Source organism: Podarcis tiliguerta, assembly GCF_965153285.1.
Source record: "Podarcis tiliguerta genome assembly, chromosome: 1".
NCBI lineage: Eukaryota > Metazoa > Chordata > Lepidosauria > Squamata > Lacertidae > Podarcis > Podarcis tiliguerta.
The window spans coordinates 17,325,816-17,353,339 of NC_139534.1; the positions used below are offsets into that span (position 1 = coordinate 17,325,816).

Below are 27,524 nucleotides of genomic sequence, written 5' to 3' on the forward strand. Positions count from 1 at the left end.
TCTGAGGAGAGTTGTTCTGTTGTTTGCCAGTTCTCCAGTTACACACACCTTCCTAAGCTTTTTAAGGTCAGGGCAGAGGTTTGCTAGAAATGTGTGCAAATATAGCACTGTTTGGACTTTCTTATACCACTCAAGGAAGGACAGAAGTAGAGGCAGGTGAAGGGCATTCTACCTGTGACAGAAGGAAGCATTTCATTTGTGTTTTCGTGAACAGCTGTTTTCTGTAGGCCAGTACATCCACAATTCTCAAGTGCACAACGAGCCTTGATTACAATCTAACAATTTTAAATATTTTTGTTAATTCAGATAGACGGAGACTGCTTGCAAGTTCATTTCTGTTTTAGGCACCAGCACAGTGTAGACTGGTGAATTATTATTATTTGGGGGGGGGGGATGTTTCTTAGTAAATTCAAAGTAATGCACATTGACCTGAAGGGTTTTTAACCATTTGATTCATCTTCCAGAAAGGGCAAACCTCTCCGAGAGACTACCAAACAGTAGTTCCTGCCACTCTTTCAAAACGGGTCAAGAAAGGGCATTATGTGATCATGTCAACATTATATACTGGCCTCTTATGTATAAAAGATTGTTGTATCCCAACAAGTGGGCGCCAGCCATCTCACCGCCCCGCCCCCGGCCTCTGGAAACACAGTGCCAATTCTGGACCCGTTATGAAATTACATGTCTGGAGCTTCATAGACTCTTCTTAAACTTTTAAGGGAATCAAATATATATTTTTTTTAATCATTTTTTGTCTTTCAGGATGACCCCTGTATCACCAGCTGCCACCTCCACTCCCAACAGAACCAAGCTTTTAAGCGGAGAGGGTGCAAGGCTAGTCTTTATTTTTGACTTTTGCTATGCTGGGCTTCGACGGGACGTGGGTGGCACTGTGGTTTAAACCACAGAGCCCAGGACTTGCTGATCAGAAGGTTGGCGGTTTGAATCCCCGTGACGGGGTGAGCTCCCGTTGCTCGGTCCCAGCTCCTGCCAACCTAGCAGTTTGAAAGCATGCCAGTGAGAGTAGATAAATAGGTACTGCTCCAGTGGGAAGGTAAACAGTGTTTCTTTGGCTGCTCTGGTTTGCCAGAAGCGGCCTAGTCATGCTGGCCTCATGACCCGGAAGCTGTACGCCGGCTCCCTGGGCCAGTAAAGCGAGATGAGTGCCGCAACCCCAGAGTCGGTCATGACTGGACCTAATGGTCAGGGGTCCCTTTACCTTTACGCTGGGCTTCAGGTGAGCAGGAGATTGATCTCACAGCAGAGACAACTATGAAGAGCACACGTGGAACACCCATCAACAGCAATGTGAAGAGGGAGAAAGTTCTGCGGTTACTCCTAGGTTCAGATCTGTCTCCCTCGCAGTGATGACTTGCAAAGCCATCGGTACCATCTAGGCTGGTCGGTCCTAGAAACTTTTGTTTCAGCGGAATGCATTGCTTCTTAATGATCATGGGAACAAAAGGAAAACTGTGGATACCATGCTCCCCACTGCAACACATGAAAATGGCCTTCAGCATGGGAGATTCTTGCGAGGAATAGGCTCAAACCTTTTAATGTTTCTGAAATTAAATGCTTGTTTGACATGGTGGATTCATGCTTTCAGATATATCATAGAAAAAAGTACTTCATTTTAATAAACATTGTTTAAGAGAACTACTCAGTGAAAATGCAGGCTTAGAAAGACACTAGAAACGGTTTACATCTTGGAGATGGTTCGCTGCTAAACGTGAGTGAAGGTTCCTAAGCGAAGGTTCGTCCTTTTTAAGTGCTGACCATCTTGTGTGTTTTTTTCTTTTCTTTTCCAGATCCTCTGTAGTGCTTGTAAGAGTGCTGTACAAAAGAAAAATGTTTGCAGGGAAAATACGAAATATCTGTATTCAACACTATTCCATAAAGTTAGTTAACGGATGAAAAAGGAAAACCAAAACAAATAAAAATACATTTGAAATAAATGCATATTACACATTATACATGTAGTGAGCCTTACAAAATTATTACTTAATGTGCACAGTCCTGATATTATCTACAGACATGGCACTGTGAAGAAAGCTCTGTTTCTTAAAGCAGCTACTTCTTACAGGTTTGTACGAGTGATGCAGTTTTCTGCCAGTCAGTTCACAATGTCCCTTTGACTTTGGTACATTCAGTGCAAAAAAATAGTTTCGGGAATATCTTACCCTTATAAAAATAAAAGGCATATATATATATATTTGTATTTATATTTATATATGTATGTATCCCTTGAGAGTGCTTATAGAATCAAACACAAGAACGATATCTATTTAAGCATGGAAAAGTGAAAAGAACTCAAAAAAAGGTAGTTTGTCCTCTATTTTCTTATTTACAATTTAAGGAAATCAATATCATGATTTTACAAAAATAAACAAAAGTTACTGTGTAAGAGGTTGTTTTTTTTCCTGATATGCTGTGGTAAAGTCTAATTGTTGTTGTTTTTAAAAAAGGAACACTTTTCATGCAGTATAAAGCATTAAATCAATCATTTTTCTCTTATAGTAGCTCATCTTTTGCTAAAGACACTATTTGCATATACATTTGTACAACCTACCTAACTGCAAGTCATTCTTGCTGCCAACTTCCTTCATATTAAGCCCCAGAAAATTTGATCTTTACGGTGCGCACCATGCAGGCACTCAAAGTCTTAGGTAAAGCAGGTATAGCATATTTTAGTACTGTATTGTATATGACATAAAGTAGTGTACCATTGGGAATTAACTTCTATCATAATAAAAACCACGCACACCAGCATTTTTCATTTGACTTCCTACTATTTAGCAGTGGGCTTAAAAAAACCCCAAACTTCGTATGTCGTCTTGAACTCTGTTCAAATACTTGGGTGAAATCCATTTTTGAGATAGGGAAGATTTATGCGGTAGCCCTGATGCTGCTCAACACTTCTTGTCCTGTCTCTTTATTCTTAAATTATACCAAATATTAAAGTTTGGTGGTCAAAAGAAAAAAAGAAAGAGGTCAATTGGAGAACTGTATGTGTCCACCTACAGAATACATCCCTTGTTATGTACTTGTGTGAATGTTTCAGAGCTTGTAAGAGCTCCCCAATCTAGCCTTGCTCACTCACGAAATTCCATCACACAAACTGGATTGTAAAAAAATGTTTTCCTCCAGGAAATGCAATGCAGGCATTCATGTGTATTCTTTGAGGAACGGTCCACGGAAGGTCCAAGATGCTGGGCACTACGGTTTGTGTTTTACTCGAGTCCAAATGTGCTTGTCTCTTCAACGGCTGTCAACAGCTTCTCATACAGCATGGAAAACGATGGGTACGGCGGGAGATCAAGACGATTGAAGCACGTATGAGCTCTGGGGAAGAACAAGAGGCAGGGGGAGAGTGAGTGGAATTCAGAAATTTACACCAAAAAATCAGCAGGAAAACTGGTAATAAGAGCTTTCCCCGTCATACCCTGATTTAGTACTTGGTTGTGTGAATTGTTCACACAAACACAGCAGGGATGTGGGGCGCAGGAGCCCCAAATTACTCAAGAATTACCCAACCTCCAGATGTGGTTGGACTCTAGCTTCTATCAGCCCCAGTTAGCAGAGCTTACAGCAGATGGAGCCCAACATATGCTCTCCACTCTTCCATAGCTAAAGAATCTTTCGTGTATCCATGAAGCATCCAGGGCCAGGGCCTTCTCAGTGATGGCTCTGACCTGGTGGACTGCTCCGTCCCATAGCACCAGGGTCCTGCAGGATTTAACTTACAGGGCCTGTAAGAGAAGAGCTATTCCGCCTGGCTTTCAATTTGAACTTAGCCTGATCTTTTATTCCCCTTCCTTCCTTCCCTCCCCCTTCCCTTTTTATGAAGATTACCCGCTTTGGGATCCCACAGCTAATTCTCCCCTGGTCTCCTCGCTGGTCCAAATAGGACTAATTTAGCCAGCTAGCCCTGGTGATCATCTAATGCTTATTGGTTGGATTTTCCCCCTAAATTGATTTTTGAATTCTGAATTTATTGTTATTCATGTTTTATACTGTATTTTATGCTGTTTTTTGTTGCATCAATTAAGTGTTTTAAATTTGTTGTTAGCCGCCCTGAGCCCGGTTTTCTGAACCGGGAAAGGCGGGGAATAAATATTTTTTTTTAATTATTATTATTATTATTATTACTACTACTACTACTACCAGGGACGCGGGTGGCGCTGTGGGTTAAAGCCTCAGTGCCTAGGGCTTGCCGATCGAAAGGTCGGCGGTTCGAATCCCTGCGGCGGGGTGCGCTCCCGTTGTTCAGTCCCAGCGCCTGCCAACCTAGCAGTTCGAAAGCACTCCCGGGTGCAAGTAGATAAATAGGGACCGCTTACTAGCGGGAAGGTAAACGGCGTTTCCGTGTGCGGCTCTGGCTCGCCAGAGCAGCGATGTCACGCTGGCCACGTGACCCGGAAGTGTCTTCGGACAGCGCTGGCCCTTGGCCTCTTTGAGTGAGATGGGCGCACAACCCTAGAGTCTGTCAAGACTGGCCCGTACGGGCAGGGGTACCTTTACCTTTACCTTTACTACTACTAATATATTTTCCCATTCAGCAGAGTTCCTACATCACTGAAGCATTCCAATGGGCAATAAAACCCAGCAGCAAAGAAGTTCAAAGGAATCACACAAGGCACTGGTCACGATATATAAGAAGCCAACTACACACGATGTGGTCCAGCCATAGTTCCTGGTCTGGTGTCTGCTCCATCCTCACCTTCAAGAGCAGTGGGAGAGCCTAACAAAAGTGGCATGGAGAGAACCGAATTACACGTACGGGCACACCCCCTCTATCCTCCTTATCCGGGGCGACACATACCATTTCCCCGCTTGAGGTGGAATGGGAATGCCGCCCCACTCCGCCGCCTCCACCACGGGGCAGAGACGTGATGCCAGCATCAGTGCTGATTTTGGGGGGTGAGGCCTCCTACAATTTCGGCGAAACCTTGCCACAAATCTGTGCCAGTAACACTTCTTTACCAGCAGCAGAGGCGCGGGGCAGCCACGGGAGCACTGCCTCAAGGCCTTCCGGTGGCCTCACTTCGCCTCATGGCTATGCTGGCCCTATCCTCTGCACTCTTATCAATGCAGTGCTCTAATACGTTTCCGAGCACAATTCAAAGTGTTGGTGCCCACCTTTAAAGCCCTAAACGGCCTCGGTCCTGTATACCTGAAGGAGCGCCTCCACCCCCATTGTTCAGCCCGGACACTGAGGTCCAGTGCTGAGGGCCTTCTGGTGGTTCCCTCATTGCGAGAAGCCAAGTTACAGGGAACCAGGCAGAGGGCCTTCTCGGTAGTGGCGCCCGCCCTGTGGAACGCCCTCCCACCAGATGTCAAAGAGAAAAATAACTACCAAACTTTTAGAAGACACCTGAAGGCAGCTGGGGAAGGGAAGCTTTTAATGTTTAATAGGTTATTGTATTTTAGTGTTTTGTTGGAAGCCGCCCAGAGTGGCTGGGGAAACCCAGTCAGATGGGCGGGGTATAAATAATAAATTATTATTATTATTATTATTATTATTATTATTATTATCATCATCATCATCATCATCATCATCGTCATCATCATATTGGAAGTGGGGGGCAACGGAGTACGAAAAAATGCAGTGCAAGGAAAGGAAAGGGCTCAGTTCATCTCACCAATACAGCTATTTTAAAAAAGCAGGTGTGTTAGATGTGAACAGTACAGACATGTGAACAGCAATGGCTGCCCTCACCACGTCATTGTGTGACCCTACTTCACCCCAGAAACCTACCAGGATGAGTATAATCCTGATATGCTTCAGCAGGTCAGATCTTAAGAAAATATTTGCTGCCTGAGAGAGCTGGGCCCGCGAGAGCGCAAAAGGCCATATTTTAAACAGTAATAGCGAAGAGCCAGTTGACACCCAATGGTGCTTCCTGTCTCTTAATATTAGGCAGCCTAAGCCAGCACTCCGCTGTGTTTGCAATGGAAAGCCTTTGAAGCAGGTACAGCCCAGGGCTGAAGGAGCCAGGGAACTTATAAAAACAAATCACTTTTCATTCAGCTCAGAACTGAGGTTGAGACGGTCATTTGGTTTAGAGGGGGATCAAGGCGCCGTTCCTTGAAAGTTTTGCAGCGGGGTGGGGATGGGGGTGGGTTATTATCTCACGCTTTGTTTAAACAAACTCTCGCACGCTTACAAATACCTCTGAATCACGCTGAGGTTGTGGCCCCAGTGTCAGCAAAGCAGGAGCGCTGGGCATTAAAAAGACCCGATTTGTCTCCAGGAAAGCTTCCCCCGGGGGTTGCTAAAATTATTTGTTTTGTAGCGTACACTGCGCGAAGGTCAAGTTCTTTCACCGCAGCCGTTCTCACTGAAACTGTGACGTAGATAGGTACCTGCTCTTTCTACTCCCACCAGTGGAGAGCCCGGGCTGAGAGATAATGGTTTGCTTAAGGTTGCCTGCTGCTAGTACTATCGAGGATATTCATGGCATTGCTGGGTTACCAGAGGTGAGCTTGCTACCTCTTCCCACACATTATTTCACTGTACAGAATAGAAAGCTCCATTAGGCAAGGATAGGATCGCCTGGCAGCGCCAGCCTGTTTGTGTCTTTTGACTTGACGTTGCAGGAAAGCAGCATTTATTTATTTATTATTTAGCAAACATTATGCACCACTTACTAAAATAAAAGACTATAAGAATGTGGCCTCTCTACATCCACCAGTGTATACAAGAAGCCAGAAAAACCACAACAGATCGTTCTCATCCAAATATCCTGAAATCTTTATATTTGCTCTATAAAAGCAGCACTTTCACCCTTTTGGTTTTGCCCATAATGGGTGAATTTGACGGAAAGAGGTGCTTGGATACATCAACATTTAGAATCTCTTTCAGAATTACAAAATCATACAAAGTTTTAGTCTTGGTTGGGCAGAGTATCAAACAGTGTAATTAATATACTGCCAAAAATCTTTGGTGTGTGTTTTTTTATTGCTTCTGATAACATACCCTTGATAGTAGATGCTTTAACTCTTAAATAATCACCAAATATCCTTTTGATTTTTTTTAAAAAAACAAATAAACATTCAAGAGTTTCAGCTAGAGTGCTTTACTATAAAAATAAAATAATCAGAGAGAGCATTGGACTGACAAATATCACTCAATACTGTTATTATGCAGCCAATCTCTCCTCTGTCTCGTTGGCTTGTACTCTATTTTATCCATAGTGGCTGTGATGACCCACATAGTTTTGTTTACAAGCTTATGTGACATCATCATGACAGGTGTAGAACCTTGGCTACTGCAGGTTGCCACAGCTATTAAGAGTAAATTGGAATGTGGGCGAATAAGTAAAAGAACAAAAGAGAGAAAAGGAGGAGGGAGCAGAGAAGAATTGCATCAAAGCAAAGCAGAGGTGCTTGCACTGATTTCGGAAAATTGCTGAAGATGGGGCCACATTCTGAGAATAAAAGAACAAAAACTAGTTTCAGTTTAGCTCTAAGCAGAACTGAGGCGCAGAGCTTTTCTTGAGATTCAATCTGTCCATTGGCTTCTAAAGAGGTGTTCCCATAATTCTAAAAGTTGATGACAGAAATAACTCGGCTGATCAGTTAAGACAGCATGGTTTCCCCATAGAAACCTGAATTATTAAATACCAAGTGGATTTATGTTTCAGGAAACTCAAGTGTTACTTTACCTGGGCAGAGCAGTGATCTTCCCCCATTTTTCTACACAGAATCTTCTTGGTCCATTGCTCCCCCTCAGAGAAGCAAACCCTTCGTAAGGTATACTAGATGTGCCTGTAACAAACTGAAATCCAAAGCAATACACCATAAATGATTATTGTGGGAAATAAGAAAAAGTTTGATCTAGTGTACGGTTGGGGCTGCCTCTTGTGTTATAAAGGCCACACACACACACACCTTACTGACTTGTCCTATCTTTGAATATGTATCAATAGGTAATTGCAAATGTGAAGCGGAATTTGTTTTTTTTCTGTGAGTTGCAACTCACAGTGCTATGTGAAGAAAAAAAGCAAATCCCGCTTCACATTTGCAATTACTACTGATACATATTCAAAGATAGGACAAGAGCCAGTAAGATGACAAACTCAGTAGGACTTACATTCTATAAACATGCATAGCATTCAGCTGCTCACTTCTTGGAGACGGCATTTGTTAGAAGGGAGGAGGAATCAGCACAGGGCGTGTTTTGACTATACAAGAAGCACTCAGGGCTTCAGATGAACCTGTAATTAGTTCCAGGGGGCTTTTGACTTGGGTTTCTCGAGTAGTTTCCTCCATGCCACAAGGAAAATGCAAAAGATGTTTGAACAGCAACCGTTATCGCAAAGAGGAGGGAAATCTCCTGTAGGCATATCCAGGCCCTTTGATGAAGGTAAACAGCTGTTTCCACGAGTCTGCCTAGCCAAGGTGTAATGGTTCTAGGGGTTGCTCGTGCGTAAGTTGCCGTTACTCATAGCTAGGTTGCATGGTTGAACCCTTTCTGTCTGGACAGCCTCAAGTTCGGTGGCTGCCTCAGTCGTTGGCAGAATCTGTCAGTGGGCGTTTCTTAAACCTCTTCCAGCATAGAAGCTGTTTGACGCCCAGTCTCCTCCCCCTTTGCATGCGCGGAAGTTTTCTGCGCAAGGTGGGTGTGGGCAACGGAGTACTCGTGCCCTCTCCGCTGGTCTCCTGCGAAGAGTCCTGGAGCCACCTCTCCGATTCCCCCATCTGCCCCCCCTTCTCCACTGGTGTTACGCTGATTTCCTTCTCCAGAGGATGGGCTACCTCTCCCCCTACTGGGACCCTCTCCACCATCGTCCTGGAGCCTCCTCTCCGCCTCCCGCTCCGATGGCAGTTCCCTGACACAAGGTATGGTACTGCTTTTGTAGGGTGCATACATTATCATCTTGGCAATGGATCAGGAAGGGAAATTTTGATTGCCTGATTCTATTTCATTGAGCAAACAGTCCAAACCCCATGAACCGAACTCAGCATTAATTTACTTGCTTGTGTTTTCTTATTTGTTTATTGTGCAGATGCAGAGACAGCTTGTTTAGAGTATTATTGGGCTCAGCTTTGATCTTCTGCATGAAATTACGGTTCCAATGAAATTTTAGGCTATCAATTTTATCACACGATAGCATAGCGGCCGTCCCACGTAAGTTCCAGTGTTACCTCTACAGCAAGGCTGCCCATACAAAACTGCTTTGCCACAACTGGCTTCCATGTTGCACCATGTAAAACACAGACCATGCGGCTGATCATGTGACTATTTCCCATGTCGTCAGTAGTTACAATGGAGGTTTGGCATGATTCTGGCAACCCACATGGCTGGTGACCTTCTACATTACCAGGGTAACATGGGAAGTGACTATAGAGAGGCAGCTCGCCATGTCACTAAGGTAACTTGCAAATTTAAGCACAAACAACACATAAGGGAGGAAAAAAAATACAACAATTACTACGACAGTTTAATGTCCATCTGCTGCCAACAATGAATTCCACTAATGCTATGACTCCAGTTCCTTAAGGCCTAATGAAAAGGAGGGGAACTGCCGAGACTAATTTCATGCGCCCCCGGGGCGTTTCTGGGGACTCTCCATCATTGAGGTGGTGGGTAAAGTTGGTGCTCAAGGCCACTGTTAAGTAAAAGGCCCCAGAGGTGCTTGAGGAGAAAGTGAGGTGGTTCCTGGCTGAGGAAGTTGGCTCTGGAGTGGGTGTGGCCTACCAACAGTTGAAGAGAAACAGGAGATATGGAAGATATGGAAGAAGAAGAAGAGAAGAGTTTGGATTTGATATCCCGCTTTATCACTACCCGAAGGAGTCTCAAAGCGGCTAACATTCTCCTTTCCCTTCCTCCCCCACAACAAACACTCTGTGAGGTGAGTGAGGCTGAGAGACTTCAAATAAGTGTGACTGGCCCAAGGTCACCCAGCAGCTGCATGTGGAGGAGCGGGGAAGCGAACCCGGTTCACCAGATTACGAGTCTGCTGCTCTTAACCACTACATCACACTGGCATAAGCACACACACACACAAACAAAATATACGCAGTTACCAGGGCTGTAGCTAGGGGTGGCGAGGTGGACCCCCGCGAGGGGCGCAGGCAATTGGAGGAGGCGTAAAATCGGCTTTAAAATATGTCCATAAATATAAATATTGATTATTGCCTCATAAGAAATGGTTTTAAATAGAGAATGAATTGAATGGGTGGGTGAGAGGGTTGGAGGAGAGGTGGAAAGAAGAGCTAATTTTTAACCACTACACCACACTGGCTCAGTCTCAAAGGAGACTGAGAAGCCTAGTTCACTGTTGGTATAAAACATATGTTAAACAGCCATAGCAGTAGTTGAAGAAGCCTTATTTTTCCCTTATGTTGCTTTATTCCAGGAGCTCCGGTGAGTTTCCTCATTACTTCCCTTTTCTGGCTTGGGGAAGTCTGCTTGAAGTTCTCCTCGCAGACATTTCTCTGTTTACATTTAGCAATTCCTTAATCACTTTCCAAAAACCCACAGCTAAGCAGAACACCCAGATGTTTTCTACTAGCAGCAACTCCAGTGAGCAGCATTTGAGGGAGTTAGATTGACCAAAGCTTCTATCCAAGCCACAGATATCACTACACTCCTAACAGCTGTTAAGTGCAGGAAATTCCACTGTGAATACATCACTAATTTGCTCCTTCTGCTTGAACCTGATTATCAAAATTCTAAACCGGAAGACAAAACACCCTAGAACTATAATTTCATTTATTAACCGGGGGGGGGGGGGATCTAGAGGGAGGTGAGTGAGCTATTAAGCCATAAAAGAGTTTTGGGTTTTTTTGTTACAGTTGCGTCAACCTAGATTGAACAGTTTGACATAACAATTGATCTCTTACCTGTAATAGCCTGAGTCGCTGTTCATTGTTGAATCTTTCTACAGCAGCCCAGAACCACCGAATTACGATATGATTGTCATGATATCCTGTTTGATGAGAATGAAGAGCAAAGCATTTGGGGTCATTTTACAGGAGAAGAAAAAAAAAAACACACGTGACATATCGAACATTAACAGGGTTCCAAGTTTAGGCCTCCGAAATCAGCCTACAGAGAAAAGATGCCTACTGCTAACCTAATTCCAACCTCCCTGCCATGGGAAAAATCAATATTTTCATGGATTATTAAGGTTTTTAATCAATTGAGGAAAAACCTACACAAAGCACCAGATAATGACATAGTAGTATTCACTTGGTTTGGGCACAGTTATCGCATTTGTCTCAAAACTGATTATGTCTTCTTACTGCGGACTCTAGTCTAGTTATCCAAATAAAAATGCACTGACAATGTTACCAAGTCTGGAAATTCTGAATATACTTGGCAACACCAAATGGGAAAGGACTGGGCTCCTGCTTCCGAATATTTTTCAGGGGACAAGCATCAGCTTTTACACCTGCTATAGGCACACACATTTTAAACTTGAGTACTGGCGCTGTGGGTTAAACCACAGAGCCTAGGACTTGCCAATCAGAAGGTTGGTGGTTCGAATCCCTGCGACGGGGTGAGCTCCCATTGCTCGGTCCCAGCTCCTGCCAACCTAGCAGTTCGAAAGCACACCAAAGTGCAAGTAGATAAATAGGTACCACTCCGGCGGGAAGGTAAACGGCATTTCCATGCACTGCTCTGGTTCCCCAGAAGCAGCTTAGTCATGCTGACCACATGACCTGGAAGCTGTATGCCGGCCTCCTCGGCCAATAAAGCGAGATGAGCGCCGCAACCCCAGAGTCGGTCACGACTGGACCTAATGGTCAGGGGTCCCCTTTACCTTTTTACTGTATCTGAAAACATGAAACTTAGAACTTTAGTGGATGTATCTGTAATCCTAGAGTCTGCCTTCCACTTGTTGATGGAGTCCCACCCCCATCAACCCTAGCAACTATGGAAAATGGTCAGGGATGATGGGAGCTGTAATCTAGCAACATCTAGAGAGCCACAGGTTACCAGTTCCTGGCCTTGGAAATAAATAGATTTGAGAAGACTGAAAGGAGATGCTGGTGTAACAAACACAAACATGGTAGATACACCAGGTGTGCAGAAGATGAAAGTCAGGTTGTGAGACATTACAGGTAAGAAACCTGAATAGGAGGCATAACAAAGGAATAAAGGTGGAGGAATGAAACACATGTCAGTTTTCGTCTTTGAAATTTCAAGGGAGTGGGTCTGCTCTAACGGCGAAGACATATTGGCATACATATGTTTTGCTCATATTCTGGATTCTAGTTGTGTGTGAAATGTTGGATGATGGGAAGAGCACGAGAAACAATAAATAAATGAAGATGGGGAAAACAGGGGCAAAAAGGAAGAATAATGTTGCTGAGAAGCAGAAGAGAAGGAAATGAAAATGCTGTAAACAGCATGGGGCAACACAAATGAAGGTGAAAGCTTTCTGGGATTATGTACCAAAGCAAAGTCATACCAGATCCATTTTTTGAATGGACAGATATATCTGACAACCCATTTTTACAGGAAATGGTTCAAGGGTTTAGAAGAGGCATTAATGGTGGACATATTACAAGAAATCGGAAAACGTTTTAAATGTATCTGATATATAATGGAGCAATCCTAAGTACGGAAGCCAGCGTATGGCTTAGCTATAGCAGCACTTTAAATCCTAGCTGTACATATGAATGCATCAACATTTTTAATAGCTTTATTTTCATTTGAGTTCTAAACCAATGTGCGAGTGTTCAGCTGGGCATGCTGACATCTCAGACGATTTCTATCAAGGAGCTGATCCCAATGGTCTCCCCCCCCCCCCAAGATACTTTAAATCATTTTCAAAAGTGCCAGGAATGAACTCCAAATGTCAAAACTCAAAAGATATCTGCCACAGAAAATAAAATAAAATCTGAAGATGGAGGCTTCTCATCTTTCACTGGAGAGCCCTAACCTCTTCCAACTCTTGCCATCTTTACCATCTGTAAGAAATTAACGCTGAGCATACCTTTATATCTCCAGATTAACCTAGTTGGTCTCACCAGCTGCGCTGTTTTGAATTTTTACCTCTTTTATCAGATGAAATGCCCACCCCATTCCTAAAGCTAAGTGGGGGGAAATCCAAGCTCTCTGAAGTACGGCTTAAAGTGTGAGCACCAGCTTTCTAAAATTACACTGCAACAGATGAAGGCCTGAAATTAAATTAGAATAGTTTACTGGACTCTTGAAAAAAAAAGAACCAACAGCAGCTTTACCTCTCCGGGTTTATACAGACTGTGACCACCCAGCCAGACTAACTGTAATCTAACTATGTACATATGTATATTTTAGTAGGTGTCACCTCCTCTGTATTCGGTGTTATTTCTCCAGTCACTTAAGTCGATTTCTGCCGTGCCAGCAATAACCAGCTCCAATTCTCTTGCATCAAATACAGACACCAGCCTCGCATCAACAACCTAGGAAAGAAAATAAACATAGCCAAATGATACGTAATGTTGTTTTGTTTTATTTTCTGCCCATTACTGTACAGGAACATAGTAAGTTGCCTTAACAAATCAAGGCATTTGTTCACCAGTACAGTGGTACCTTAAGGGACGCGGGTGGTGCTGTGGGTTAAACCACAGAGCCTAGGACTTGCCAATCAGTAGGTCGGCGGTTCGAATCCCTGCAACAGGGTGAGCTCCCGTTGCTTGGTCCCAGCTCCTGCCAACCTAGCAGTTCGAAAGCACATCAAAGTGCAAGTAGATAAACAGGTACCGCTCCGGCGGGAAGGTAAACGGTGTTTCTGTGCACTGGTCTGGTTCGCCAGAAGCGGCTTAGTCATGCTGGCCACATGACCCGGAAGCTGTACGCCGGCTCCCTTGGCCAATAAAGTGAGATGAGTGCCGCAACCCCAGAGTCATCTGCGACTGGACCTAACGGTCAGGGGTCCCTTTACCTTTACTTACAGTGGTACCTTGGTTCTCGAACTTAATCTTTTCCAGGAGGAACCGTTTGAAACCAAGGTGCGGCTTCTGATTGGCTGCAGGAGTTTCCTGCACTCAAGCGGAAGCCCCTTGGATGTTCGGCTTCCGAAAAATGTTTGCAAACCAGATCGCTTACTTCAGGGTTTGCGGCGTTCGGGAGCTGATTTGTTTGGCAACTAAGCAATTTGAGAACCAAGGTATGGCTGTACTGCCTACTCTGACTGGCAACAGTTTCCCAAGGTTTCAGACAGGAATCATCCTGAGCCCTATCTGGAGATGCCAGCGGCTGAACTGGCACCTTTCATATACAACGCTCAGGGGTACAGCACATTTAAAAGCATATGCTATTTCCACTCTCCAAAGCTCATAATGCTATCTTTTTGTGCGGAACATCTGGATGAAGCAGTTAAGTTTTTAAAGAAAAATACTTGGGGTTTCCCTTATCCGTCAGTATTTGCAAAGCAAAATTATAAAGCAAGGAATAATAAAATAACTTCAGGATAAAGGAGATCAGTAGTGCAACCTCAGCATCAAGTATTAAGGTGCCCCAACAGGGTTTAAAAGGTAAAGGTAAAGGGACCCCTGCCCATTAGGTCCAGTCGTGACCGACTCTGGGGTTGCGGCGCTCATCTCACTTTATTGGCCGAGGGACCCAGTGTACAGCTTCCGGGTCATGTAGCCAGCATGACTAAGCTGCTTCTGCCGAACCAGAGCAGTGCACAGAAATGCCGTTTACCTTCCGACCAGAGCGGTACCTATTTATCTACTTGCACTTTGAGGTGCTTTCGAACTGCTAGGTTGGCAGGAGCAGGGACTGAGCAACGGGTGCTCACCCCGTTGCGGGGATTCGAACCGCCGACCTTCTGATCGGCAAGTCCTAGGCTCTGTGATTTAACCCACAGTGCCACCCGCGTATCCCAACAGGGTTTACTCCACTGCTATTAGATTCCCAGGAACCACTAATAAATTGAGAGTTTCTGCATCCTACAACAATAGGGTGTTTTTTTATGTGTTAGCACAGATTATGTGGATAGTGGGGGATGGGCGGGGATCAGGAAGGAGTCAGCAAGATGGTCCTTGGTCTCTGAAAGGGTTACTGCTAGCACAAATTGCCACTGACTGCTAGAGATAGATGAAGGTCCTTGTCATGGTAATATCCAGAATCCTTATGAGTTCGTGCTTGGGAATAGGTCATTGGTCACCAACTACAAGAGGGAGTTGGTGACCAATGACCTATTCCCAAGCACAAACTCTTAAGGATCCTGGACCAAGCTGGCCTCAGAGCAGCTCAAAAGTCTACGTAATAACCCCAGTACAATATTCTAAACATACATTGAAATGCTATGTCCAGACTAAATGATTGGCTCCTCAACTCATGCATTAGTTGCTGACCGCTAGCAGCACGAATAGTGATCATTACATTTCCCAGCTCCTTACAAAAGGTAGCCTTTATTACCTGACTCCGCGGCTTTAATGATGAATTCTGCACATGCAGTAGTACCAATGACAATGCAATGCTTTTCAGGACAATTTAGTCAGTTGTGGGAGATGCATTAATCATGGCTCGCGAATAACCCTGCTGAATGGTGCAATGCTGGGGGGATTGTAAAACATTGAAAACATAATCAGAATGTTTTGGGGGGCTTTTTTACCTCGTAAAAGCCACGCACTAGACTCTCTGTTTGCTGCACAACACCTCTCTCAATTCTCCATTTCACCATCCTCTCTATATATTCCTTCTTGTTCTTCTCTGTGACTGGGATGTTGGCACCTCCAGGCTTCAGTTCTCGTTCAGTAATCTTAAAAGGCAAACCACCACCAAAATGTTAGGAAGAAGGATCTGTTGCAAGCTGAGCTTCTTATATTATAAAGCCGAACTTATTCCCCCAATGGCAGATTCTTATTTGAAGTGGTGAAACCCAGGCAGCTTAAAAAAGAAGAAGCTGAAAACTCCCTCTTGGGCTAGTGGTATCAAGTACAAAGCAGGAAATCCCCCCCCCCAAAAAAAAACCACCCCAAAGAGATATATACAAACAAGCCTTCACATTCTAAAGAGAGAGATTATTGAAATGAAGCTTTCTAATATTGACACACACACTGCAACAAGAAGTCACATGCAACGCATGCAAAGAAGAATTTCAAATCACTCCTTCCCATCCTGGCAAGTTAATAGCACAGTTGCAAAAGTATTCAATAATAATAATAATAATAAGAATAGTAGTAGTAGTAGCAGTAATAATAATAATACTGATAATAATAATAATAATAATAATGTATTTATACCCTGCCCATCTATGTATACTGAAGAGAAATTGATTCATAGCAATACTACTGCAGGCTGAAGAGGTGCCAAAGAAATGCCTCCATGTGGTCAGAGCTCAACAACACTGTGGCAACTTCTTTGAGCATCCATTAGGCAGGTCAACTCAAATCACCTCCCACGGGAGTGCTGAGTCTGCATTAGCACCACTGGCAATGACATAGGAAGCTGCCACACAATCCATTTTGCGGGTAGATACTGTGATGTGGAGCCCAGACCATGCATGTCTATTTTTGGCAGCAGCACTGCAGCGGTAACATATGCATCAGGCCTCAAGTTGCAAGCTCCTTACCCGGCTTCAAGAATCCCACTGTCTGCTAAGTTAGGGGATTCCTTCACAATGGAGCGGCTCTGCCAGAGTGGTGAAGAGAAAGCCTGGCACTCTCAGTTTCTCCCGAGACACCCAATGGACTGAAGTGCAAAGCTGGGCACTCAACTCTTACAACTCTCAATGGAGTCAAGTGGTTCTCTATTGCACTTGCTACCTTGAAATGCTAGAATGACAGCTACTCATTTGGACAAGGAGCAACAATCAATCTAAATACAGTGGTACCTTGGTACTAGAATGGCTTGGCTCGAACACCTCAAATCCAGAGGTAAGTGTTCCAGTTTGTGAAGGTTTTTCTGAAGCCAAATGTCCGAAACGGCTTCCGATCGAGTGCAGGAAGCTCCTGCAGCCAATTGGAAGCCATGCCTTGGTTTTTGAATGGTTTCGGGAGTCGAATGGAACAGATTAAGTTCGAGAACCAAGGTACCACTGTAAATCTGATTTTGGACAAATGAATCTGGCCAATTCCGGCCTCAGATGCATCTGTGCAGAGATTTTAGAGTCCAGATAACTTTCATAAAAGAGGAATTGCTCATTTTCACAAAGGAATCACATCTCAAGAAGCTCACAACACTATATAGTATCAGAGTCAGCCTTTTAAAGCTGTGCTGGTAATACAGAGTTTTGAACATTAACATTAAAAGCTTTGTATTCGAGAGGGAAGGAAACCTGCAGAAACAACACACCAATGACATTACATATCAACAAAGGAGATATATAGGAAGAGAATATAGAAATGAAACTAAAAATAAGTTTTTCTATGTAGTTTTCAGAGGGAAAAAAATTGCGCACACCTGTCCAAAGACTTCTTCATTTACAGTGAATGTGAGATCTAGGATATCATGTATATCGTTGTCTTTCATCCACTGCAAACTCTGGTGGAACTCCTCATCAAGGTATTCCAAGTCACTCAGGTCACACAGTCTAACATAAACAAGAATAAATTAGAGGAGTGGAAATGATAGCAGTGGCGGAAAAGGCAGCATGTGAAGAGAAATTAAGACAGAAAATTCTTACAATACTAGAAAGGGCAAAGAGAGACATCCGAAGAACAACCACTTAAGCTCAAAGGAATCTAGAAGTACTAATTTATCTTAATAGTAAAAGCAGTTATTTAATTACTGATGTATATATTTCCCCAAAGTACACATTAAAATCATAAAAGTCCTAAATAACTTATTCATTTGAATCTTTTTTATTAAACAAAATAATTTTTGTTTCGTTTTGCACCCATGCTGATTTTAAACAAAATAACGAGTCCGCACACATTTACCTACCTACTCAAAGATATATTGGTCATCATTAGGAACTGGAGCGCTCCATGATTGGAGACATCATGCTGACATTAATGCCAGCTTTGCATGTACCCATAGCTACAATTATTTCCCACAAATAGGAACAAAATCCATCTTTCCTCTTTCAGTTCCCCCCGTGCATCTACTGTAGCAAAGCGAATGACCAAACCTACAACTAAGGACCATTTTATACAGTCTAAATTAATTTATTGTTTGCATTCAATTTAATTATTTCTGGAAAAGGAACAAAGAAATCCTGCTCTATTAATATGTAGTAAGGGTTAGACAACTGCAGGGAGCAAAGTCTTTTATTTCTACCTTCCAATTGCTTTGCCTGCTCAATATGGTACAGTGGAACCTCAGTTGTTGAATGTAATCCGTTCCGGAAAACCATTCAACAACCGAGGCACAATTGCCAGTCAGCAAATTCCTTTTAATAAATGAAGAAACACGCTCCAGAAGCTGTTCTGACTTCCAAGACATGTTCGAAAATGGAAGCATTCACTTTTGGATTGTTGGCGTTCGGGTTCCAAATTGTTTGGCTCCCAAAGCGTTCGACAAACGAGGTTCCACTGTAACTGTAAATTCATACCAAGATTACGCACGGAAAAATACAAGGTAAGAATTCATACAAGAAACAAAATACCGTATTTTTTGCTCTATAAGACTCACTTTTTCCCTCCTAAAAAGTAAGGGGAAATGTGTGTGCGTCTTATGGAGCGAATGCAGGCTGCGCAGCTATCCCAGAAGCCAGAACAGCAAGAGGGATCGCTGCTTTCGCTGCGCAGCGATCCCTCTTGTTCTTCTGGCTTCTGAGATTCAGAATATTTTTTTTCTTGTTTTCCTCCTCCAAAAACTAGGTGCGTCTTATGGTCTGGTGAAAAAATACGGTATTTCAATAGTCAACTGGATACACCAAGGTTTACCTCTTGATGATAAAGGATTCGTATGATCTCATTAGCAATCAATATCATTATAGCAGGCCTTAACTGGGCTTGTAATTAGACACCTATTTTGTGGACAAGAAATTGACAGAAGGTTCACCATGAAAAAGACTCATACTCACATTCTGAGGAGGGCTTTATAAAATGGTCGTGTGAAGAAGGCATCTAATAAATACTGGTGTATTAGAGCAAGACCCAGGATTCGACCACTAAACCTGAACCTGCGTAAGAGAAATTAAGAGAGCAGATCGGGCTTATTCTTTTGTTCAGTGATGAGCCTTTACAGCACTATCCACTAAAAACCCTTAAATACACTTGTTAAAATAACATTCAGTTAATACGCGGAATTATTTGGCATAATATTTCCACGTGGTCCTTAGGAATGAACACTTCATTAAGCTTCTTTATGCAATGGTCGTCCTTCAAAAAAATTAAGAAATGGCAAGAAATGCAGCCACTGAGGATAGATGGCACATCAATATTTATGATTAGTCTAAGTTCAGAGCAGGGACGCGGGTGGCACTGTGGGTTAAACCACAGAGCCTAGGACTTGCCGATCAGAAGGTCGGCGGTTCAAATCCCTGCGACAGGGTGAGCTCCCACTGCTCCTGCCAACCTAGCAGTTCGAAAGCACGTCAAAGTGCAAGTAGATAAATAGGTACCACTCTGGTGGGAAGGTAAACGGCGTTTCCATGCACTGCTCTGGTTCACCAGAAGTGGCTTAGTCATGCTGGCCACATGACCCGGAAGCTGTCTGCGGACAAACGCCGGCTCCCTCGGCCAGTAAAGCGAGATGAGCACAGCAACCCCAGAGTCAGTCATGACTGGACCTAACGGTCAGGGGTCCCTTTACCTTTACCTTTAAGTTCAGAGCAAGAGGAATACTCTTAGGAAAAATATTCTGGGGAAAATATCCTTTCTATTCAATATGTGTCACTCCATGCCTAAAGTAACTTCAACTGGGTAGGCAGCTGCTAGATTTTTCTGGCCAGGCTTTTGGGCCTTTAGCAACTGCAAAAGCAGTTTTTTAAAAATGGGGGAGGTGAAGGTTTTTGCAGGCTTGGGGATAGGTCCGACCCTGGTCAGTGTCAACAACCTTGAGCAAGTTAGATCAATGGTTTGGCTCAGTATTACGACAGCCTTCTATGCTCCTTCTATGTAGGTGGAAGATAATGCTTCATCTTCTGAATCTCTGCCCAACATGCAACTTGTTAAAGCAACAGGATCTTTGGAAATAAAAACCTTGAAAAAGCAGTTTCATAGCCCCAGGGACTGGGGAGATATTATAAGACAACAGGAAGACCTACAGCAACAGCTGCGTACTCAAGTTTGTGGAAGCCAACTGATACATAAATGCAGTCCCCTTAAGCCACTATAACTCTGCCTGCAGGGGTCTGATTTACTTATTTATTTACTGTGCAAAAAGCGTAACTCAGGCACCATACACACACACACACACACACACACACACAGTGCTTTTTTTCTGGGGGTATGCAGACCCCTAAACGTTTTGTTAATCTAATTTTGGCCTCATTGAGGGGCAGTATTTCAATATGAGTAGGAAAATGAGAGTACCCCTACATTTATTTTTTTTTAGAAAAAAAGCACTGTATATATTTTTAATCATGCGTAAAACAACATAACTCACAACACATCAACCTCTTTGCTTAAAAATATCAGATCACATTCTTATGGTACCCATTGAAATATACCTCAGACTACACAGGCCCCGCAGTTAAAAACAAAACAAAACACAAAACCTAATGCGGAATGGTCCTAAATAGTGTTGGGAATGACACTGTTTCTTCCTGCGTAAGAAAATGGGTCACTCTCTCTGCCCCCTCCCCCAATTCCCTAATCTGTATTCATGGAAAGGGCTCAGCCCAATGAGAGGCAGTAAACACTGATTGAAATCTCTTTCTGTCCGGCTTTATTCTGTGTTTAATGTTATTTTTGCATCCGAATTGACAGAGTGGCTTTCTGTTGCAGCTATCGGGCTGTTTGCTTTCTAATACAAATGTGGATCCCCATAGAGCTGGTAATACACTAACCAGTCATTCACGAAACCACAACTTTTCATTGATCCCCACACTGAACATGCAAGAAACAAGAACAACATTTAACACAAGGGGGAGGGGGACATTTGCAAATTTCACTGGTGAATTAAAAAGAATGAAAGTTTTAGAGCAGCACCTCAGTCCGATAAGCTGATCAAAGACAAAAGATAAGCCATGATTTCCGGTTGTGCTTGTGTTCTGATGGATTGGGGTTTGTTTTGGGATCTTCCCCCACATTGAAAGAATGAAACTCAGAAGGTGGCAGAAAACTGGAAATCTAGGCATGCACTTTCCTGGATTTATGGTCTACAGGGCCCTGTGTACAGCTCTTTTGGGGGACCCTATTCATGCAACTAAATAAACACATGTCAAAATTAGGGGTCTATGGGTAAAAGGTAAAGGTACCCCTGCCCGTACGGGCCAGTCGTGTCTGACTCTAGGGTTGTGCGCCCATCTCACTTAAGAGGCCGGGGGCCAGCGCTGTCCGGAGACACTTCCGGGTCACGTGGCCGGCGTGACGAAGCTGCTCTGGCGAGCCAGCACCAGCGCAGCACACGGAAACGCAGTTTACCTTCCCGCTAGAAAGCGGTACCTATTTATCTACTTGCACTTAAGGGTGCTTTCGAACTGCTAGGTGGGCAGGAGCTGGGACCGAAAGATGGGAGCTCACCCCACCACGGGGATTCGAACCGCCGACCATGCGATCGGCAAGCCCTAGGCACTGAGGTTTTACCCACAGCGCCACCCGCGTCCCTTTATGGGTAGACAGTAGTAATAATGTTTCATCACTCTTACCATTCATGGTGATTGTCCACAAAGGCAGACATGGGGCTTATTTGCACAGTGTAAGTATCGTTGGCTGAATATTCAAACAAGCCGTAATATGGGTTGAAGAGTTCTCTTGATACCAGGAAGAAAAACTCCCGAGAAGGTCCACTGTAGTCCAGCCTTTGAAAAACAAAACAAAACAAAACGATTATTATGCAAGAATGAACTAAAACACATCTTAAGCCTATATTCTCTGTAAGACTACTTCCCATGATACTTTCATAAAAGAATGTTTTATTTAATTACCATTTATGGTACTTAGCATTTTGCTAAGTTCGGTTATTGTTCCTAATTTCCACTTGAGAATTTTGCATTATAGCAGAATTGTACATCTCCCATTTAAAGGGAAAGATTGTATAATGTTGTCTATTCGATGGTTGTCCATGCACGGGGCTGGTTCAACTGCACTTCAATTCAGAAGAAAAATAACGCATTGTTCCTAAATTCTATTTTGGACATCTCCAGTTCTTCTAAGAGCTCTGGGCCAGCCATGAAACTCACTGGATGATCATGAGCCAGTCACTCGCTCTCAACCTAACCGACATCACAGGGTTGTTGTAAGGATGAAATGGGAAGAAGGAGAACTTAGTATGTGCTGCCTTGAGCAGATCAAAGATGGAAACGGAAAATAATAATTGCCACATTGCACCTTTGCACAATGAAAGTAATATTGCAATTTCACAATATGTCTTTTCCTTTAAGAATAAACTGACATTATTCTGATGCTGTCATTTTACTTGACTTATTTTCTCCTCCCCTTCCTTCAGGGTTCTGCATTTTGTTAAGGGAGCTACAACTCACTTAGACCCTTTGTTTATCAGGGCCAGTAATCCTGAACTGTCAGAAACATAAGGAAATTCACTTCCCAGATGACAGTTAAGTGGACACACATTGAAGAGATTATCTGACTTAAACAGCAGTGAGCTAAGTTCAGTGTCTTGCCGTTCTTCATGGGCTCATAACCCAAGGAGATTAAAGAAGATACGGTTAATACTCAACAGCAGGTCATGTTCCTCAGATATTTTGCTTCCATGCTTTGTTTTATTGAAACCATCGGTGAGGACCCCAATTCGCATGAGTATGATGTTACAAACAGGATTTAAAAATTTACAAAGTTCCAGTTCCACGTTCAGGATGCTCATTTTTCAGCACCGCTCAAAACCCACAGAAGGAAATTAATACGGAAAATCTTCCCATCTGGCTGGGCACGTGCAAAGAAATTCCACCCAGCAACTAGGCCAAAGGATCTCTCAATTCCCTATGGACTTCTGGGGAAGGGTAACGGTCAATATTGAGAACAGTGAAACAGCAGTTCACCACAGTCAGGGCTGGCCCAAGACATTTTGGCACCTAAGGCGAACAGCAAAATGGTGCCCCCTTCCCGCCAGGGAAAAAGGGGCGAATGAAGAGTGGGAGCAAGTGGGGAAGAACAATCTACATTGGGATGTGATGCCCCCATGCACCCTGTCGCCTGAGATAGGCACCTCACTTGGTCTTATGGGATGGCCCTGACCATGTACTCTTCAGTAAAAAGGTAAAGGTAAAGGGACCCCTGACCATTAGGTCCAGTCATGACCGACTCTGGGGTTGCGGCGCTCATCTCGCTTTATTGGCCGAGGGAGGCGGTGTACAGCTTCCGGGTCATGTGGCCAGCATGACTAAGCCACTTCTGGCGAATCAGAGCAGTGCACGGAAACGCCGTTTATGTTCCCGCTGTAGCGGTACCTATTTATCTACTTGCACTTTGACGTGCTTTCGAACTGCTAGGTTGGCAGGAGCAGGGACCGAGCAACGGGAGCTCACCCCATCGCGGGGATTCGAACTGCCGACCTTCTGATCGGCAAGGCCTAGGCTCTGTGGTTTAACCCACAGCGCCACCCGCGTCCCACATGCTCTTCAGTAGTAGAGCACATATGTTGCAAATGAAACGTCACATCCAACCCCAGACTTTTACAAGTAGGAGTAAGAAGGCCCCCTTGACTGAAACCCTGGAGAACCAATGCCAGTCAGGTTAGACTATACTGAGCTGGGTGGACTAACTCAGTTATAAGAGAGCTTCTTACGTTGTTACACTGTCTTCAGTTCCAATAGGATGTTGGCTGCTCTGCTCCCAACTGCTCAGAGTAGGCAAAACAATGAACGTTTCCTCAGGAGAGATCTGAGGCTCTAAGGGAGATAGATGGACTTGCTCTGCTTGGCTACAGGAGATTGAGATGGAGAGCAGAGGGACAGCTGCTGTGAGGACTTGACTTTTGAGTCCATTGAGGAAAAATCATAATCCCCTATATTTTTTTTCTTCAAACTTCCTAAGAATAGCTAAGCGCAAGGATGCAGGACTAGCTGAGGGACCTTCCCTATTGGTGAACGATCCTTGGAGCACAGCTCACAGCTATAGGAAGCAGTGTAACACTTTAACAATAAACATAACAATTAATCACACAACACATCTTTGTTATGGAATTGCTCTGCCAGCATAAACCACATTTCACCACATTTCAGCATTAGCTTGTCTTCATCAAAATTCAGCAACATGTTACTGCGCATTTTTGCAACCAATTTCCCCTCATACTGGTTGGTTTTTTTTAACCTTACATTCACTAATACGTGGATTTTTAGGCACATTTCCCCTAAGATATGCACTTTTGTACACATTTCTGGCTGTAGGACTGAATCACAAAATTTGAAGAAATGCTAATTTCAAAGGACAGCTGCATTTTGGTTCACATGCACTTTCAGGAAGTGCAAATTAGGTAGGTTTGAGAACCTAACCAAATTTCTTTTCCATTCACAATCCAAGACAGTTTATTCTGTAAAGCTGGCATGTGATTTTTGAAAGGACTTGATTTGCAGGATTTTCCAACCTAGCATAAATGTGCTTCTTCCACTGAAAGGCACAAAGTGCAGAATATTTTCCATTTAACTACATTCCACGTACAAGCCTGGCTGAATCACAAGTGAATAGCCTTGGACAATGAATTATATATTTTAAATTAAGTTGAATTTGAATGGTTCCTATATATCTATGTATCTATCTAGATGAATGAAAGGATTCTAGCCTAGAATCTTCCAGACTGACATGTCTGTTTTCTGTAGCAAAGGAGAGTTTGATGAGAGGGCCCAATCAAATATGCAATTCCCCATCTCCTGTACTGAAAACAAACAGTCTTAAGGAAATCGATGCATGTGATTTATTTGAATGTGTAACTCAAGAAAAAATAAGGGAATGGAATATGCCTTCACACACTCTTCACTCACTTAGCCTACTTACTAATTGACTTACTAAGCAGGCTTCCTCTTCTGTCCCAGACTGAGATAGTAAATTTGAGATGAAAACCCACAGAAGTTCGTGTTGCACAAGACTAATTTCAGAGAGATGACAGGTATGATAATGAGGCAGGCAAATGTATATCATTTTACAAAACAAAAAAACACCAATATCACTAAGTTTGTTGGCGGGTGCAGCAAAAACACCCAAGGCAACTTTCAACAAAAGAAAATTCACACACAAAAAACTCATTTGAAAAATACCATGGTGCTGTGTTCCAACGGCTGCTCTTTAAAAAGAGAGATCCTATCCTACCTTATTGTTTTTGCTTTGTTATTTTATATTGCTTTTGGAGCAAAGTGCCACTAAGCTCGATAGAAAGATTGCTGTGTCCTGGCTGCCTGCACACCTGAAAGCCTGAGAAAACATTAATTCAACTTCAATTAATCATGTTTTTTTAAAAAAGATTCCTGTCCTTTGAACAAACCTTCCAGTCAGAATCAACAAGTTTGCTAACCCTATTACATAGAATGAGCCACCGAGCCAAATTATGGACCGGACCATTCAGATTTCCTACTCATAGCCATTATTCCCACAGGAAGAAAGGTTCGTGCTCACATCTTCTTGCCTAAACCCAAAGCTGTTCTAATGCGAGCAGTTAATTAAGTTTGGTACAGACGTAGCTTACACATGAGGTGCCCTATGACTGGCCCCAAGTCACATGGGTTGCATGATGTCAGTCACCAGGTGACTTGTCTGACGATCTTACCTGTGAACGCTAAGCTGCATTCCTGATTGCTGGAATATGAGGCAGCCTTTTTGGCTATCTGGCTAGAATTAAGTGCACCTTTGGAATAAGGACTGATAATTATTCTACATCTGGAACTCTGTTGCCAAATCTTACCACCAGAATTAGGCAGAGTTGCATTTTCTTCGCCTATTTCTAAATGTCTGATTTCGCTGTTCTTTCTGACCCCTCTTGCATATGAATTGGTTAAACGCATTGCAGTTTTGCCTAGTCGTTTTTTCAATATACTCTTGTCTAATGCTAACAACAGCCTCTTGTTGCTTGGGTCTTAAAACCGCCAACGACAACGTAATTACAGGGATTACCTTTGGGGGCATTTGGAAAGCAGCATTGTGCCAAGCGGAGAGCACACAGACTTACTTTCTGCTTTCTAGTAAGCCAAGCCCAAGAGCTTGCACATGTCTTTCAGGAGGAGGTGTTGAAACACATTTGGAATGAGACAAAGGAGCAAAAAAGTGCAGGCCGTTTCCTGTTCCTCCACAATACCCAGGCATGCAAAACTGCTCCCAGTTATGGTGAAAGTTCAAGGCACTGCCCTCAGGAGTTTGGCATTACAACCCTTCAAGACTGAGCTCCTGCTATCTCTGTTGGACAACACCAGTTGCTATATCCTGGTTTTCACCCTGCTAATGATTCCACTTTTTACAATTTCTAGAAAATGGAAGCCTTGCACAATTTACTGTAGTTCATTCACACCTTCAACAATGCAGCAGGAAAGTGTTAAGCTTTCCTTCGTAGCAGAGAAAAACCCCTCCTTGCTAAACAACGAACTTTTGCAAAACAAAAACAAACAAAAAGAACTTCAGGTGAACCTTTTTATATTTCCTTGACAAAAAACGGAATGAGACCTATCCATTCTCACCCATTCTGACTCTCATACATATCCGATAGTTGCATTATTGTCCGGGCATAACTCAAGCTTGGCCTTCTTTATATGAGGCAGAAAAGCAACATGCAAAAGTTTAAATAAATTAATTAAAAATATCAAGCACATTAGCCCCCCTCCAAACCCCAACCAAGGTACCTCCAGTGATATACTGTATCTGTTGCTTTTTCTTGGCGCGAAACTTTATATTACAGGTGCATTTGTAGAATTCTATGGCGTATATATCACTGCTATTTCAACATTTAGCCAACAAGAAGTAATATGGCTGGCTGGCAATAAATAAAATGTGGTTTTCTTCCACGAATGGATTGAGCCAACAGCACCAAGCAAGTGTAACTCTACAAACTGGATTTTCCGATGTCCAAGTGTCAGTTCTGACAGCTTGGAGATAATGAGGCTGCAATCATCTACTCACTCAAGTTGATAGTAAGCCCTAATGAACTCAATGGGGCTTATTTCTCAGTAGACGAGGAGAGGGTTTGCACTGTGAAAGTGAGTAATGCTGGCTGGAACCCAAGCAGAAAATATAAACATTGCCTCTACTACACCTTCAGGACCAGACAGGCTAGCCTGATTCACAATTATTCATTCCACAATTTTGATAGTGAATGAAGGTAGCTTATACTAGAAGTCTGTGTATTAACACCAATGAATGGAAAGAACTTCTCTTGAACTCCCGCACTACAATATTTTAAGGTTGTGTGTGTGTTTTTAAAAAAGGGATGCCATTAATCATCATCAGCACAGCAATGCCATTAACATTCCTTCTGTGCTTGGGCAAGATGAGAAATGTTAGCCCAGCCTGAAGACATCTCCCGGGTAAGCTTGCAATGGGGCATGTTGAAAGACATGCGGATGCCATTGACATGACACTGCACCTTG

General features: G+C 43.3%; 2 protein-coding genes across 7 annotated transcripts in view; both read right to left on the reverse strand.

The window, feature by feature from the left end:
* STK17B (serine/threonine kinase 17b) overlaps positions 1–27,524 on the reverse strand; it is a 115,500-nt gene that overhangs the window by 58,595 nt on the left and 29,381 nt on the right. The gene's annotated exons all lie outside the window — the stretch shown is intronic.
* Positions 1,525–27,524, reverse strand: part of HECW2 (HECT, C2 and WW domain containing E3 ubiquitin protein ligase 2) — a 199,516-nt gene continuing 173,516 nt past the window's right edge. For 4 of the 6 annotated variants that reach the window (XM_083405479.1, XM_083405480.1, XM_083405481.1 and 1 more), the window contains 8 exons: positions 21,651–21,803; positions 18,921–19,019; positions 17,354–17,483; positions 15,564–15,710; positions 13,287–13,401; positions 10,852–10,937; positions 7,668–7,780; positions 1,525–3,342 (listed from right to left, as the gene is read on the reverse strand). In XM_083405479.1, coding sequence (XP_083261605.1) covers positions 3,231–3,342; positions 7,668–7,780; positions 10,852–10,937; positions 13,287–13,401; positions 15,564–15,710; positions 17,354–17,483; positions 18,921–19,019; positions 21,651–21,803 — 955 coding nt within the window. In that variant the 3' untranslated portion in view covers positions 1,525–3,230. Of the gene's footprint in view, positions 3,343–7,667; positions 7,781–10,851; positions 10,938–13,286; positions 13,402–15,265; positions 15,506–15,563; positions 15,711–17,353; positions 17,484–18,920; positions 19,020–21,650; positions 21,804–27,524 lie in introns of those variants that run through there. The other 2 variants (XM_083405483.1, XM_083405484.1) reach the window with 2 other exon arrangements.